The 15803-nt window shown below is 38.6% G+C and overlaps 1 protein-coding gene across 4 annotated transcripts in view; it reads right to left on the reverse strand.

Annotated features, from left to right (window-relative positions):
• The window catches only part of MND1 (meiotic nuclear divisions 1), a 62963-nt gene extending 49373 nt beyond the window's left edge, over positions 1-13590 (reverse strand). For 2 of the 4 annotated variants that reach the window (XM_064383807.1, XM_012448525.2), the window contains exons 1-3: positions 11235-13590; positions 5804-5861; positions 2789-2937 (exon numbers count right to left, since the gene is read on the reverse strand). In XM_064383807.1, coding sequence (XP_064239877.1) covers positions 2789-2937; positions 5804-5861; positions 11235-11258 — 231 coding nt within the window. In that variant the 5' untranslated portion in view covers positions 11259-13590. Of the gene's footprint in view, positions 1-2788; positions 2938-5803; positions 5862-10017; positions 10075-11234 lie in introns of all 4 variants that reach the window. The other 2 variants (XM_064383808.1, XM_012448526.2) reach the window with 2 other exon arrangements.
• Positions 13591-15803: the final 2213 nt, after the last annotated feature.

Raw genomic sequence — 15803 nt, forward strand, 5'->3', positions numbered from 1 at the left:
CAGAACGACAGCAAAACATCTCCTTAGCAACATATGCTAAAAGACAAGTAATATTTTCAAAATGCTGAGGAAAAATAACTAAGAATTCTATATTCAAGAAGTAATGGTAAATTAGACATTTTCAAACAATGATTGAGAGTTTATAACTCTTAAACTCTGGATGAACAAATAACTAAAGGATGTCCTTCAGTTTGGATTCCTTCTTGAAATGTTTTAAAATCCATAAAGTGCATAGGGTTATAGGCTGGTTGTAGGGACTCACCCACAAGCACTTTGGTGGGTGGATCACTTGAGCTCAGGAGTTCAAGACCAGCCTGGGCAACATGGCAAAACCCTGTCTCTATAAAAAAGTGCAAAAATTAGCCGAGTGTGGCGGTGTGCCTATAATCCCAGCTACTCGGGAGGCTGAGGCAGGAGGATCAATTGGGCCTGGGAGGTCAAGGCTACAGTGAGCCATGTTTGTGCCACTATACCCCAGCCTGGGTGACAAAGCAAAACCCTGTCTCTCTTTCTCTCTCTCACGACCCTGTCTCTCTCTCTCTCTCTATCACACACACACACAGGAAGTACATTATACTAAAATACAGTTACTCTGGACATACATGTACAAAAAATTGAATTTAGACACACTTTATACCTTTCCCCAAAATTAACTCAAAACTACAAAACTTCTAGAAGATAACATAGGAGAAAATCTACATGCCCTTGAGTTTGGCCACGACTTTGTAGCTACAACACTGAAAGAATGTCTCAGGAAAGAAAAAAATTGATCAGTTGGACTTCATTAAAATTGAAAACTGCTCTGTGAAAGGGGCTGTTAAGATAATGAAAAGAAAAGCCACAGACTGAGAGAAAATCTTTGAAACGCACATATTTGATAAAGACCTGGTGTCCAAAAGATACAAAGAACTCTTAAAACTCAATAATGAGAAAACAAAAAACCCAATTAAAAAATGGGCAAAAGATCTAAATAGCTCCTTTTACACAGATGACAAATAAGCATAAAAAAAGATGTTCCAGAGCCGGGAGCAGTGGCTCACACCTGTAATCCCAGCACTTTGGGAGGCCAAGGTGGGTGAATCACCTGAGGTCAGGCGTTTGAGAGCAGCTTGCCCATCATGGTGAAACCCCGTCTCTACTAAAAGTACAAAATTAGCCGGGCGTGGTGACGCGCACCTGTAATCCCAGCTACTCAGAAGGCTGAGGCAGGACAATCACTTGAATCCAGGAGGCGGAGGTTGCAGTGAGCCAAGATAGCACCATTGCACTCTAGCCTGGGCAAAAACAGTGAAACTCTACCTCAAAAAAAAAAAAAAAAAAAAAAAAAGGATGTCCCAAATCGTATGTCATTAGAGAATGGCGATTTAAAACAACGATGAGATACCATTACGCATCTATTAGAATGGCTAAAATACAAAACACTGACAACACCAAATCCTGGTAATGATGTGAACCAATAGTTACTCTTACCCATTGTAGCTGGGAATGTAAAAACAGATGCTTTGGCAGTTTCCTAGAAAGTAAACATATACTTACCATACAATCCAGCAATCATATTCCTTGGTATTTACCTAAATGTGCTGAAAACTCATATGTATACAAAACCTACATTCGAATGTTTATGGCAGCTTTATTTGTAACTGCCCAGACTTGGATGCAACCCATACGTTCCTCAATACCTCAATGGATAAACAAACTGTGTTATATTCATATGATGAAATACTATTCAGCAATAAAAAGAAATGAGCTATCAAGCCACCAAAAGACATGGAGAAACCTCAAATACATATTATTAAGTGAAAGAAGACAATCTGGAAAGGTTACATACTGTATGACTGCAATTATATGGAAAAGGTAAAATTATAGAGACAGTAAAAAGATCAGTGGTTGCTAGGGTTTCAGGAGAAGGCAGGGAGGAATAGGTGGGGAACAGCAGATTTTTAGGGCAGTGAAACTATTCTGTACAATACTGTAATTGTGGATACTCATCACGCATTTGTCAAAACTCACATAATGTATAACACCAAGACTGAACCCTAATGTAAGCTATGGAATTTAGTTAACAATAAATCAAAACTGGCTCAATTGTAACAAACATATTACACTAGTATAGGATGTCAATAATAGGAAAAATTGTATGCATGGTGAGGGAGAAAGGGCGTATGTTTGGGAACTCTCCAAACTTTTCCATCAAATTTTTTTCTGTAAATCTAAAACTGTTCCCAAAAAACCATCTATTGAAAAAGAGAACATTAAAAAACAATAAAAGGCTGCGTGCAGTGGCTCACACCTGTAATCCCAGCACTTTACGGGGTCAAGGCGGGTGTTATCACTAGAGGTCAGGAGTTCAAGACCAGACTGACTAACATGGTGAAACCCCGTCTCTACTAAAAAAATACAAAATTAGCCAGGCATGGTGGCACATGCCTGTAATTCCAGTACTTGGAAGGCTGAGGCAGGAGAACTGCTTGAACCCAGGAGGCGGAAGTTGCAGTAAGCTGAGATCGTGCCATTGCACTCCAGCCTTGGCAACAACAGCAAAACTCCGTCTCAAAAACAAAACGATAGAAATAGCAACAAAAACAGTATCTTGACATATGGGAAGATGAAAATTAAAAGGTTCTAAAGGCCTTACATTGTTTAGGACAAAGAGGTGTTGATTATCTTTACACTTTCAGTCAAATAATGCATACTAAAAATTTAAAAGAAACCGCTAAATGAAAAGAGGATGAAGTAAAATAACTTTCTGTAATAAAGCAAATCTATAATTTTAACTATGGTAGCTTACCTGAGATTCCAGAGCCTCCAACTTACGTTTCCTTGTATGAAGAGCTTTACTTGGAAAAGCCCAATAATAATTAGAAGTTCCGATCCTCTCACAGTCAACCATACCATCATCAACTAAGCTTTGAAGGACTTCTTTTACTGACATAGAAGCTAAGAGATAATTTTTAAAGACTCTATATTAAAAAACACCATAAATAAAATTTAAAGGACAAATTTAAAAACTGGGGAAACACTTGCAAACAATATGACAAATCAAGAGTTAAAAAGTTCATAAATAAGAAACTCTTAAAAATAACAACATGCACAACAATGAAATTGCCTAAGGAAACATTTCTTGGAATGTATCCCCATCCTTAGGCAAAGCATGACTGTATACAGGAGCTTAGGGGAAAACAGGTAGTACACAGGATTAAGAATAGGACCTGAGTGGGCCGGGCGAGGTGGCTCAAGCCTGTAATCCCAGCACTTTGGGAGGCCGAGGCGGGTGGATCACGAGGTCAAGAGATCAAGACCATCCTGGTCAACACGGTGAAACCCCGTTTCTACTAATACAAAAAAAAATTAGCTGGGCATGGTGGCGCGTGCCTGTAATCCCAGCTATTCAGGAGGCTGAGGCAGGAGAATTGCCTGAACCCAGGAGGCGGAGGTTGCGGTGAGCCGAGATCGTGCCATTGCACTCCAGCCTGGGTAACAAGAGCGAAACTCCGTCTCAAAAAAGAAAAAAAAAAAGAATAGGACCTGAGTTCTAATCCTAACTCTTAGCAGTAACACTGGATGACTCTAAAGCAAACTGTTCTTTATGCCTAATTTTTAAAATCTATTAGATATCATTTCCATACCTACTTTGGTGTATAGCAATAATATCAATAAAATGTTACTTGTGAGAAGCCTTTGAAAAAGTAAAACAAAACTACAGAAACGCAAGTTTTTCTCCCCCAGTAGATTATGTAGTAATAGAAGATCTAGCATTAGTGCTCAGCAAATAATTTTAATAGTGTTAACACTTATAGTCTGTTGCTATATGGTATTTTTCCTTTTCTAAATAATGTTTTTTTTTAAGATGTCAGGTAATTTGACTATCATCTTATACTGCAGAAAAAAATTGTCAATAACTGGGAGGAAAAATAGGTAAGAAGAAAGGAATTTAGTTAGTATAAATTTTTTAAATAAATGTTTCCATCTTATAGACTGTATTGAATTTTGTTGTTTTTGATCCTTCAAGATACAGTTGAGATTCCATTACCTACAATCTGTGTGGGGACCTTAGGACCCTGGTGTAATTAATACTGTATAGTTGACCCTTGCACAATACAGGTTTGAATTACACGGGTCCAGTTACACATGGATTTTCTGCCACCTGAGACAGCAATACCACTTCCTCCTCAGCCTACTCAACGTAAGATGACAAGGATGAAGACCTTTATGATGATCCACTGCCACTTAATGAATAGTAAACATACGATATGACTTCCTGTCAACAGCAGGCTATCAGTAGTTAAGTTTTGGGGTAGTCAAAAGTTACATGCAGATTTTCAATTGTGTGAGGGATTGGTATCCCAATATCCCAGTAATGCTGTTGTTCAAGGGTCACCTGCGTATTTAAAGTTAAGAAATTTGCACATCCGGTGGCATGTGCCGGTAATCCCAGCTACTCAGGAGGCTGAGGCAGAAGAATTGCCTGAAGCCAGGAGGCGGAGGTTGAGGTGAGCTGAGATCGCACCATTGCACTCCAGCCTGGGTAACAAGAGCGAAACTCCATCTCAAAAAAAAAAAAGAAAAAGAAATTTGCACATCTTTAAGAAGTAGCAGAACCAATTGTTCACTGATGACTGTAAAGACAGGATGTGTACTGCACATGAAAGTGTGAGGGACTCTTAGTCGTCATCTAGTTTCATTTATATGTACGCTCATAATAATAGAGTTTTTTTTCATTTTGAAACAACACAGCAATAGACACAGACATCAATGTGCATCTATAAAATATGCATCGTGGTTGGGCATGGTGGCTCACGCCTGTAATCCCCGCACTTTGGGAGGCCAAGGCAGGTGGATCACTTGAGGTCAGGAGATTGAGACCAGCCTGGCCAACATGGTGAAACCCCATCTCCACCAAAAATACAAAAATTAGCTGGGCATGGTGCCAGGTGTTTGCAATCCCAGCTACTCATGAGGCTGAGGCAGGAGAACTGCTTGAACTTGGGAGGCGGAGGTTGCAGTGAGCCAAGATCGCACCACTGCACTCCAGCCTGGGTAACAGAGGAGACTCCATCTCAAAAAAATAAAATAAAATAAAATAAAATAAAATATGCATGGCCAATATATGAGAAAAATGTTCAACTCCACTAATAACTGAAGAAATGCAAAATAAAGCAATTAGATTTGACTGCCAAATTAAAAACACTAAAAAATACAATAAAGAACACAAGGAAATGGGTACTCTCAGTATAGGTGGAGAAATGTGGCAATATAGATCTAAAACTTTAGATTTATACATATCTTTAATGGAGAAATTCCACCTTATAAATATAGCCAAACAAAATAATAATACATATACAGAAGGATGCCTGTCAATGCATTGTTTTCGATAGAAAAAAAAAAATTGGAAACCAGTCCAATTACTGGATTTTTATTCTAAAGACAAGATTTTGCTACTTGCCTACCTGGGCTGAAGCGATCCTTCTGCCTCAGCCTCCAGAGAGGCTGGGACTACAGGCATGTGTGCTACCACACCCAGCTTATCAACTTGATTTTTAAAAGTATTTTATTGCGATGAGATATTATATAGTCATTTATGTTATGAAAGGATATTTAATGACAGAGATATATATTCAAAATGTATTATACAGGATGTATTATACAAAAAAATAAAGGACAACATGACAGTGCTTATCTTTGGATGGTAGGAAACTGGTGATGATTTATCTCTAGAAATCTAGGTTTTCCATAAAGTGAAAGACTGTTGCAGAAAAGATGACAGATATTTCCCAAAACATTGCAGTATAACTGTGGTACTTACTAATGCCTTTCTCTTTGGGAGCAATCTTCTCCAAGTCTTTTAATTGAAATATATCTTTCTGTTTAAAAGGGTTTTAAAAAATGAAAAAGCACCTGTTATTTTCTATTTAAAAATTTTGTATTATGGGTACATAATAGTTGTATACATTTACAGGGTATGTGTGATATCTTGACATAGGTATACAATGCGTTTTGATCAAATCGGGGTAATTAGGGTATACATCCCTTTAAACACTTTTCATTTCTTTGTGTTAGAAACATTCCAATTCCACTCGTAATATTTTAAAATATACAACATATTATTGTTAACTATAGTCACCCTACTGTGTTCTACTATATATTTATATATACACCATAATTTTATGTTCATAAAAAATTATATTTAAAAAATTGGCCTGGAAATGAACAGTGTAATAGAACTAAGCATTTTAGAGGTTATATAAGAAACTCTTCAATTATCTCATTCAATATCCTCACTAGAACTTGAAGAGATTTTTGCATACACACACAATTTTTTTTTCTTTTTGAGATAGGATTTCACTCTATCGCCCAGATGGGAGTGCAGTGGCACGATCATGGTTCACTGCAGCCTTGACTTCCAGGGCTCAACAATACTCTTTCCTGAGTAGCTGGGACTATAGACATGCACCATCATGCCTGGCTAATTAAAAAAAATTTTTTTAGAGACAGGGTCTCACCATTTTGCCCAGGCTGGCCTTGAACTTTTGGGCTTAAACAATCCTCCCATCTCAGCCTCCCAAAGTGCTAGGATTACAGAGAGCAGCCATCGTGCTTTGCCAGTAGCATATGATTGATTCTTTAAAGTTCTTGGAGATCAGACCATGAAGAACGTCTTCCCACTTGAGTATACAAACTAGTTATAGGCCAGGAACAGTGGTCTTACACTCGTAATACCAGCACTTTGGGAGGAATGCTTGAGCCCAAGAGCTGGAGACTTGCCTGGGTAACATAGTGAGACCACTCCCCCACCGCATCTCTACAAAATATAAAAATTAGCTGGGTGCGGTGCTGCATGCCTGTAGTCCTAGATACGTGGGAGGCTAAGGTGGGTGAAAAGCTTGAGGCTGGGAGGTCAAGGCTGCAGTAAGCTATGATTGATTGTGCTGCTATACTCCAGCCTGGGCAGACTGTCTCAAAAAACAAAACAAAACAAAACAAAAACAACAACAAAAAAACACCAACCTAGTTACACCAGATCACTTGCTAATAGGAACTAATTACTTTCTCTGACACTTAAATTTTAAGAAAACACTGACAGTGCTTTGCTTAACATGTATCACACTGTACAGATTTAACAATTCTAATTAAAAGCAAAACATGTATCTGTCAATATTTGTTTACTTTTAAGGTTTTGTGGAAAAGCTATACCTAAACAATAGGAAAATTATACAATTCATGGCTGCCTATCAATCATTCACATATACATGTTGCATGTCCACTATACGCAAAGCAAAACATTAAGGGAAAATAAGCCTGTAGAATATTTAAATTTTATGGACAGAAAAAAAAAAAAAACTTGGCTGGGCGTGGTAGCTCACTCCTGTAATTCTAGCACTTTGGGAGGCTGAGGCAGGCAGATCACAAGGTCAGGAGTTTGAAACCAGCCTGACCAACATGGTGAAACCCCATTTCTACTAAAAATACAAAATTTAGCTGGGCGTGGTGGCACGTGCCTGTAATCCCAGCTACTCAGGAGGCTGAGGCAGGAGAATCGCTTGAACCCAGGAGGCGGAGGTTGCAGTGAGCCGAGATGGTGTTACTGCACTCCAGCCTGGGTAACAGAGCCAAACTCCGTCTCAAAAACAACGATGACAAAACCCCAGAAATATTTTAATTATTCTTATGAAAAATTTGGGATACAGTTCTTCCAAAATAAACTTGAAAAGGCAATTGTAATTGGATAGAAATTATACTTCATAAAAATTTAAAACTTCTGCTCATCCAAGGGCACTGTTAAGAAAATGAAATGGCAAATACTAACTAGATTAAAATAATCACAAAACATATACCTGAAAAAGGCCTGGTACCCAGAATATACACATATAAAGAACTCCTTTGAAGTACATTAAAAAAAAAAAAAAGAGTTGATACATAAGTGGATAGATGAATACACATATATATGTGATAAAGCCAGTAGAATAAAATGTGAATGGTAGAATCTAGGTGGTAGGGATATTGGTATTCAGGGAAAAACTCATCTTTGCTGTATGTTTGAAAATTTTCATAATAAAATGTTGAAAAACTTCATCTCACTATGCCTAAGGGTTAGGAAAAATGTAGGAAAATATTAAGTCATTGGACTTAAGAGTATCAGATCAATTTTTGCTCATCCAGAAATAAATTTTTTAAAGATAATACTTTAGAATCTCAGCGAACATGTAATAATTACTGATTTTAAGTCTCTAATGCATTAGAGAAATCAGTTAATCAAACCTCTTCACAAATACTTGAAATTCCCTAGAAAAAGAACATGAACCACTGAGATATCTGCCTAAACACAGTCATCAAGGAAGAACCCTAGGTGTACTGGCTGCCCCAGTGGGGCTGCTGGGTAAATAAACAGGCTTAGAAAGAACTAGCCTCAGAACTCAAGTGTGGTCACTGAAGCGGACAGAGTAAATGATCTCAAGTAAATCTTAGTTCTTAGACTCCCCAGCATTAAGCAGACATAATGAAGGAGAGAGTAAGACAATGTAAAAAGAACTATGTGTAAGATACCACGGAAGACATAGAATCCTAAATAATACTGTTCTGTTTTTCTTAAAGACAGGTCTTACTCTGTCACCTGCGTTAGCATGCCTGGGTGACAAAGTGTGGTCATGGCTCACTACAACCTCAATCTCTTGGGCTCAACAGATCCTCCTGCTTTGGTCTCCCCAAATGCTGGAATTACAGGTGTGAGCCATAGTACCTGGCCCCTAGATAACATTTAATAAAGCACTTACGACCTAGACATGGTTATGTTTTAACGTTTTATTCATATTATCTTATTTAATCCCCATACCAACATTGTGAGCTGGGTACTATCATTATCATCTACTTTAAGAGAAGAAGAAACTGAGACATAGAGAGGTCAAGAAATTTGCTTGAAGATCACAAAGCTATTGAGTACAACAGGCTCCAGATGCAAGTTTTCAATTATGGAGCTATACTGTTCTCATGTTCTTCCTAAGTGCAATGAGCAAAGAATTCCTTTTATTACATTAGCAGCTACACACACACACACACACACACACACACACACACGCGCGCGCGCATATATATATCCACCCATACATGATCACATCTATGTCTCTTTTTCTCCATTTACATATTTATATTAAATTATCTGAAATAAGCATGGCCATTCCAGAGATTTGTATGTCAATGGAAAGCTACTCATTTAAGTCTTTGCTGAAGTAATTTTTTAAAAAGCTCAACACATTCATTGGTGGCTATTTGGTGCCTCAAATAGTCTCTGAAAGTTCTTACTCTCTCCGTGAGTTGTCACTATTACCAATAACTATGTTTTGAAAAGGTTTCCAAAACCTCAAATATGACCCACTCATGATTAGAGGCAATATAGTATGTGGTGCTTCATTAGTTGATTCTCTAATTTGATTAAAAAGGTAATATTTGCTCACTGTAGGTAACTGAGAAAAGAGTGTAAAACAAAATCCACCTGTATCTTATCATTGTTAATATTTGTCATCATGCATTTTTTATATTGTACATTTTCTACTTAACATTACATCATAAGCATTTTCCCATGACATTAGTCTTAAAAAGGGGGCTACTACTGACAACTAAAGAAAGTCAAATTCTGTAACAAATCCTTGAGTAGCCGTATTTGATTCTGTTTGAATTTTTACTTGCCAATTGCAACAACGAAATTAGAATTCAGATTCCAGAATCCATGCTGTTCACTCTGCACCATTACTGTTGATTTGCTTTGACACGTTGAAGCAAATCTAGTATTTATCAACTTTCGACATCAGTCTGGATCCTGGATACACCATATCCCATTCATGAGAGAACAAATGAAATGGCCTCTATTACTTTTCCCAAATCTCTTATGCCTTTCGAGTCCATCAAAAAACTGATAGACTAAATAAATGGGCAACAACTGAGTAGGCTACAATGAAAAAAAGAAATAGGAATATATGAACTCAATCAATCAGTACAATTAATTCCCAGGTTTAGGGAAAAACTCACTGATTACTGAACTTCCTTAAACTGCTGATCCTCAGAGTCTTTCATGTCTTGATGTTACTGAGGACAAGGTTTAAAATTTTTCAGTCAGAAACAGCCAATTTTTATATTTGAGATAATTAATAATATTGTAAATGAAAGAATAATTTCCCCAATCACTCTCCTCAGCTTTCTACTGTCTTGCAGGAATTAAACCTCCTTTTCTTGCTGAGACCATAGAAAAATATTTGAACTCAGCAGAAGAACTGCCGTAAGTTTCACAGGCAGACTTCACCAATTTATCTTCCTAACTATATCATCATCATCATATGATACCCTGCTCTGAATTGCCAATGACTTTTAAGAACAGTAAGATTATACTTAGTGGGCAAATCCTCAGTGTATTTTGCTTGTTTTACTAAGAATATGCCTAAAAGTGAACAGGGATTTTATCAATTTAATATTCAATTTTACCACTTTTCCCCATCTTCTTCACATTTGATGATGATGAAAATAGCCAGCAGACTGGGGCCATCTCGGCTTTGCAGGTCCTGCCAAGCCATATGAAGTTAGTGTTTTTTTAGGTCAAAGATTTATGTGGCCTTTAACTTGAAGACAAAGAAAAGCCTTCCAGCAACATGGTAAAGCCATGAGAGATCAGGCTCTAGAGCCAGGTACCTGGGTTTGAACTCTGGCTCTGTCACTTAGGAGTTGACATTTTAAACATATTTCCTGTTGGTGGCAGGCACAAATATCTGGAATAAATTAAGGAGGCCTATGTACCATCAACTATGTGTTACACTACAGACAGACTTAAAATCCAAAGACTAGTATTTTTTAATCCCTCTGAAATCAAATGATCCTCCCTGGTTTGAATCCTGGATCTATGGCTTCTATTGTTCGAGATCCAAGACTGGTTGGCACCTAGGCAGCACTCAGGAGATGTGGGCTTTCATCATTATTATTTTCAGGCAGAGAGGGGAAGACAATCAAATATATGCATCAGAAGATTCTGGTGCCAGTATGCAGGACTGCTTGGGTGAAAGAGACTCTACCAACAGTGGGATATGGTTTTTTATACTCCCTAACTCACAGGAACCACAAATGTTCACAGAATCTTGCCCGTTCTTCAAGAAATTGATCAGTATTGATGTATAACAAAGAGACAGTTAACATTGAATGACATATGTTTAAGGTGAAAATTACACAAAATTATAAAAGCATTAAAGAAAATGACTTACTGTTTCAAAAAATATTTCCATCATGCGAGTTCTCTTTTCTTCTGCACTCAATCCTTTTTTCTTTGACTAAAGTACAAAAATAAAAGTAAACAATGCTTTTAAACATATTTTTAAAACAACTAGATTTGCAACATTATTTGAAATTTTATGCATGGTCTTATCTGATACCAACAGGTTTGATACTCTCAAAGCCAGATCTAAAGACTCATTTTAATTAGTATCTGCCAAACACTGTGGTAGGTGCTGCCAAGATAGTAACTGTAAATTGAGATGGAGCCTGGCATTTTGTAGAAATTCAGTATTTATAAAGTGAACCAATGATAAGCCACTTTACTGACCTTCAAAAGGCTTACAATCTCTCAGAGAAAATATAAAGATGCACAAATTGTTACATAAATACCCAGAACAGAATGAATTCGACCATGCAGAGGGAAAAGGGTTACCTGAGAAGGCCAGAGATTAAAAGGATTTTGGCAAATTGAGAAATCGTGAGAAGCACATCTTGGGGAGACCACACACAGGCACAATGTTAGGGAGAACATGAAATTCTCCAGAAGCAGCAGTGGGGGATAGTTACTGTATGGAGTATGCAGGGGGAGTGGCAGATGAGATGAGAAAGGTCTGGGGTCAGGTTATGGAAAGCTGAACGTCCGGCTGAGAGTGGAATTCATTCTAGACAATGAGGAGCTGCTGGGTAATTTCTAAAGTAGAGTAGTGACAAGATTAGAGTTGCATTTTACTAAGTTAATTATAGCAGCAATGTGGAAGAAAAGATGGAAGGAGAAAAGACCTATCCAAGGAGAAAGTGGAAGCCTACTCAGGTGATTCTTCTGTAATACCCTTTTGCTAACTTGTTGCTAATTTGAAATTAAGACAATATGTAGCTGAAATATGTTAATAATAAATTTTACTATATGTTATATGTAGAATATATAAAGCTAAATCCCAAGTTAAAAGAGGAAGGAGCCAAATTTCCGTCAACCCAAAGGTTTACAGAAAAAAAAAAAGAGTGAGAACTATCACCTCCAGTTCTCCAATAAAAAACTCCACACTAGTATTTATGTGATCTGCATCTTTCTCAAAAATTATAGGGGATGACAGGGGAACATAAATAATTTGCTTAAAAAGCAGATATAAAACAGGTAAAGACTGCCCCATCCAACCAAAAACTCCATCAGAAAATGTGAATTTACATAAGTGAAGACAAGGATTTGGAATTGCCATTCTGACTATATACTAGCGGGAGTGAGTCTTAATTCTTATAAAACCTAGAAACTCACTAACTTGGCTGGGCAGTGACTCACACCTGTAATCCCAGTAATTAGGGAGGCTGAGGCTGGAGGATCACTGAGGCCAGGAGTTTGAGACCAGCCTAGGCAACAAAGCAAGACTCTGTCTCAAAAAAGAAAAAAAACACACCACACACACAAAAAAATCCACAAAAAAACAAACCCACTAACTCATTCTCACAGGAATAAAATTATCAGGTGCTTCTTGATGAGTAATATGGGTAAATAACAGCTTAAAGTTTTTATTTTTCTCTTCTTCCTCGGTCCACTCTCAAACACTGTTGCTCTGCGGGCTTTGGCTACTGACCCCATCTCCTAATATCTTATCTTTGATCTCATCTGCTTTCGTGGTTTTAATTAAAACTTATGCTGAGACCTCAAATCTTTGCACTCTCTCCTGGGCGTGCTCCTCAGCTTCGGTCTCATGCATCTACCTGCCTGCTGGACAAACTTCAACTCAGTTGGTCTGAACCGAACTCCTCCTCTCTCATACCTACTCCCCACAAACCTGCTGTTCTAGAACATAAGTCTCAGATGGACACCACCTCGTGACCCAAGCCAGAGGCCTGACAGTCATCCTAGGTATCTTCACCTCTCTTATCTCACATCCAAGCAATCACCAACTTCTGCCAGTTTCAGCGTTTAATTATTTCTCTTATCTGTGCTGTCTGTTCCATCTCTACTACCACTGCCTCATTTAGGCCTTCATCATCTACCTCCAGTCCTAACCACACTTAGACTCACCCTCTACGTTCACACTCCGCACTGGGAAAACATAAATATGACCATGTCCCCACCTTGCTCAAAACCCTCCAGTGGCTCCCAAACATCCAGACATATCTGAGTACCCCAGTATGATACACAAGGCCCTTTATCACCTAACCCCAACCTACCTTTTATAGCCTCTTCCACCACACCTCACCTCCAATTTTGCCGTTAACAGTATGGAGACCTAAGCAACTTGAGTTATAATACAAAAACTACTTGTAATTTTTACTCAAAGAATGCTCTCATTTCCATCCTTAAAAAAAATGTTGTTCTTCCACCTAGAACACCCTCACTTCTTGCCTACTCAAAACTCCAAAATGGCCGGGTGCGGTGGCTCAAGCCTGTAATCCCAGCACTTTGGGAGGCCGAGACGGGTGGATCACGAGGTCAAGAGATCGAGACCGTCCTGGTCAACATGGTGAAACCCCGTCTCTACTAATACAAAAAATTAGCTGGGCATGGTGGCGCGTGCCTGTAATCCCAGCTACTCAGGAGGCTGAGGCAGGAGAATTGCCTGAACCCAGGAGGCGGAGGTTGCGGTGAGCCGAGATCGCGCCATTGCACTCCAGCCTGGGTAACAAGAGCGAAACTCCGTCTCAAAAAAAAAAAAAAAAAACTCCAAAATGTCTCCCAAGGCTTAGTTTAGGCACTCTCCCTCCAGAACTTCCCTGAGTTCACAGGCTTAAGCACGTATTCCCAGAACACACCTTCATCAAATCACTTCCTACATTGAAAAGATGTTTGTCTCTCTCAGCACACTGAAAAACTTCTTCAGAACGTGAACTGCCTTTGCCTTTCCAGGGTTTAGTGCCAAGTTAGACAGGGGAGACAAAAAGGCTAGCTCTTAATTTTAGGACCATGTATCTAAAGCCCCCAACTCTAAAATTTGAGGCTACTTAGGTTCCTAACCCTCCAACACCCACCACACTCCTGTACATATGATACAGGGTGATAATCATAGTGAATACGGTGACACCATGTACTGTCTGGCTTGGAGAGATAAATCAGAGAAATCTCAGATAGCCAAGCTCCAGGAACCCCTACAGACCTGCTCACTAAACCTAGGACCGAGAGCCAGGGTCCAGGACTGCTCTAACTGCCTCCCTTTACTCTGGCCTCTGCAGTATCTGATAGAACAAGTATGAAATTCATAACCATTAGAAGACTCCTTCAACATATTTTTCTAGTCCTATTGGTCCTAAACTGCCATACATTAGAATCACCTCAGGAGCAATTAAAAAATACTGATGCCCAGGCTCATCTGGAATGAATGGAATCAGAATCTCTGGAATGGGACCTGGGCAACATATTTTTAAAATCCTCCCCAGGTGCTTTAATTGTGCCCCAGGGTTGAGAACCCTGCTTTTGTCAGCCTAGAATTTGAAGGCCATGTCAAGGGGCAGTGGAAATCCCCTTAGAACTTCAGGCTGGGGCTGCATTAGCAGAAAGCAGATCCCTAAGTGTTAGGAAAGACTTTGATATTCTAAACAGCTCCTTGCATTCCGCAGGAATCTGACCCCCAGAGGCAGGCAATGAGGAGAATCTGGTGTCCTGGGGCACCCAGTTTTAGAAAACCTCTCAACACTCAGCTCAGCAGTTACTCAAGAAATGTGGATAAGTTGTATCATCCATTTACATTGTTTTCGGGCTGATTTATTCATCAGTCTCTTTTATGACTAGAAATAATTTCTATTATTAACCACAGTAGGAGTATCATGGCCAGAATTAAAATAACTAATGTAAAAAGATACAATATTAATACTCACATTTAGAAATTTCTAAAAAACAATCAATAAGGATTTCATATTTAATTAAGACTAGGAAAAATCTGATAATCTAAGTTTGAGACGCATTCAAATTACTAAGTCAGAAGACTCAAAACCTGACTCTTTTCTGGAAGTATTTTAAGCCACTTAAAAAATCATGTTATCTGAGGAATCTTCTCAATTAGAAGTTATGGAATTCCTACAGTCAGTCCTACTAATCAATTACAATAAAATTTTGAAGAATTATTAAGTAGATGTCACTGCTGCTCTAAGTTCAGCAGTGCACTTCTCCAATTTAAAAAATATGCCTGAACTCATTAACTGTTTACTTAGGATGCCTAACCAATAAAAACAGCTATTAATTCTCAACCAATCAAAAGTTTATCTTTGACCAACATAACACTAAACTTATTTCTTGATCACATATTAAAAAATAGGAAGTCGCTAGGGCACGGTGGCTCACACATATAATCCCAGCACTTTGGGAGGCCAAGGTGGGTGGATCACCTGAGGTCGGTAGTTTGAGATTCTCCCCAGCCTGACCAACATGGAGACCGCTACTAAAATGCCTGTAATCCCAGCTACTCGGGAGGCTGAGACAGGAGAATTGCTTCAACCGGGGAGGCGGAGGTTGCGGTGTGCCGAGACCGTGCCATTGCACTCCAGCCTGGGCAACAGAGCAAAACTTCGTCACAAAAAAAAAAAAAAAAAGGAAAGGAAGTCCACATCTTATCAAAAGCTTTAAT

Source organism: Aotus nancymaae, unplaced genomic scaffold (assembly GCF_030222135.1).
Source record: "Aotus nancymaae isolate 86718 unplaced genomic scaffold, 86718_ANA_hifiasm-v0.15.2.pri h1tg000033l, whole genome shotgun sequence".
Taxonomy (NCBI): Eukaryota; Metazoa; Chordata; class Mammalia; order Primates; family Aotidae; genus Aotus; species Aotus nancymaae.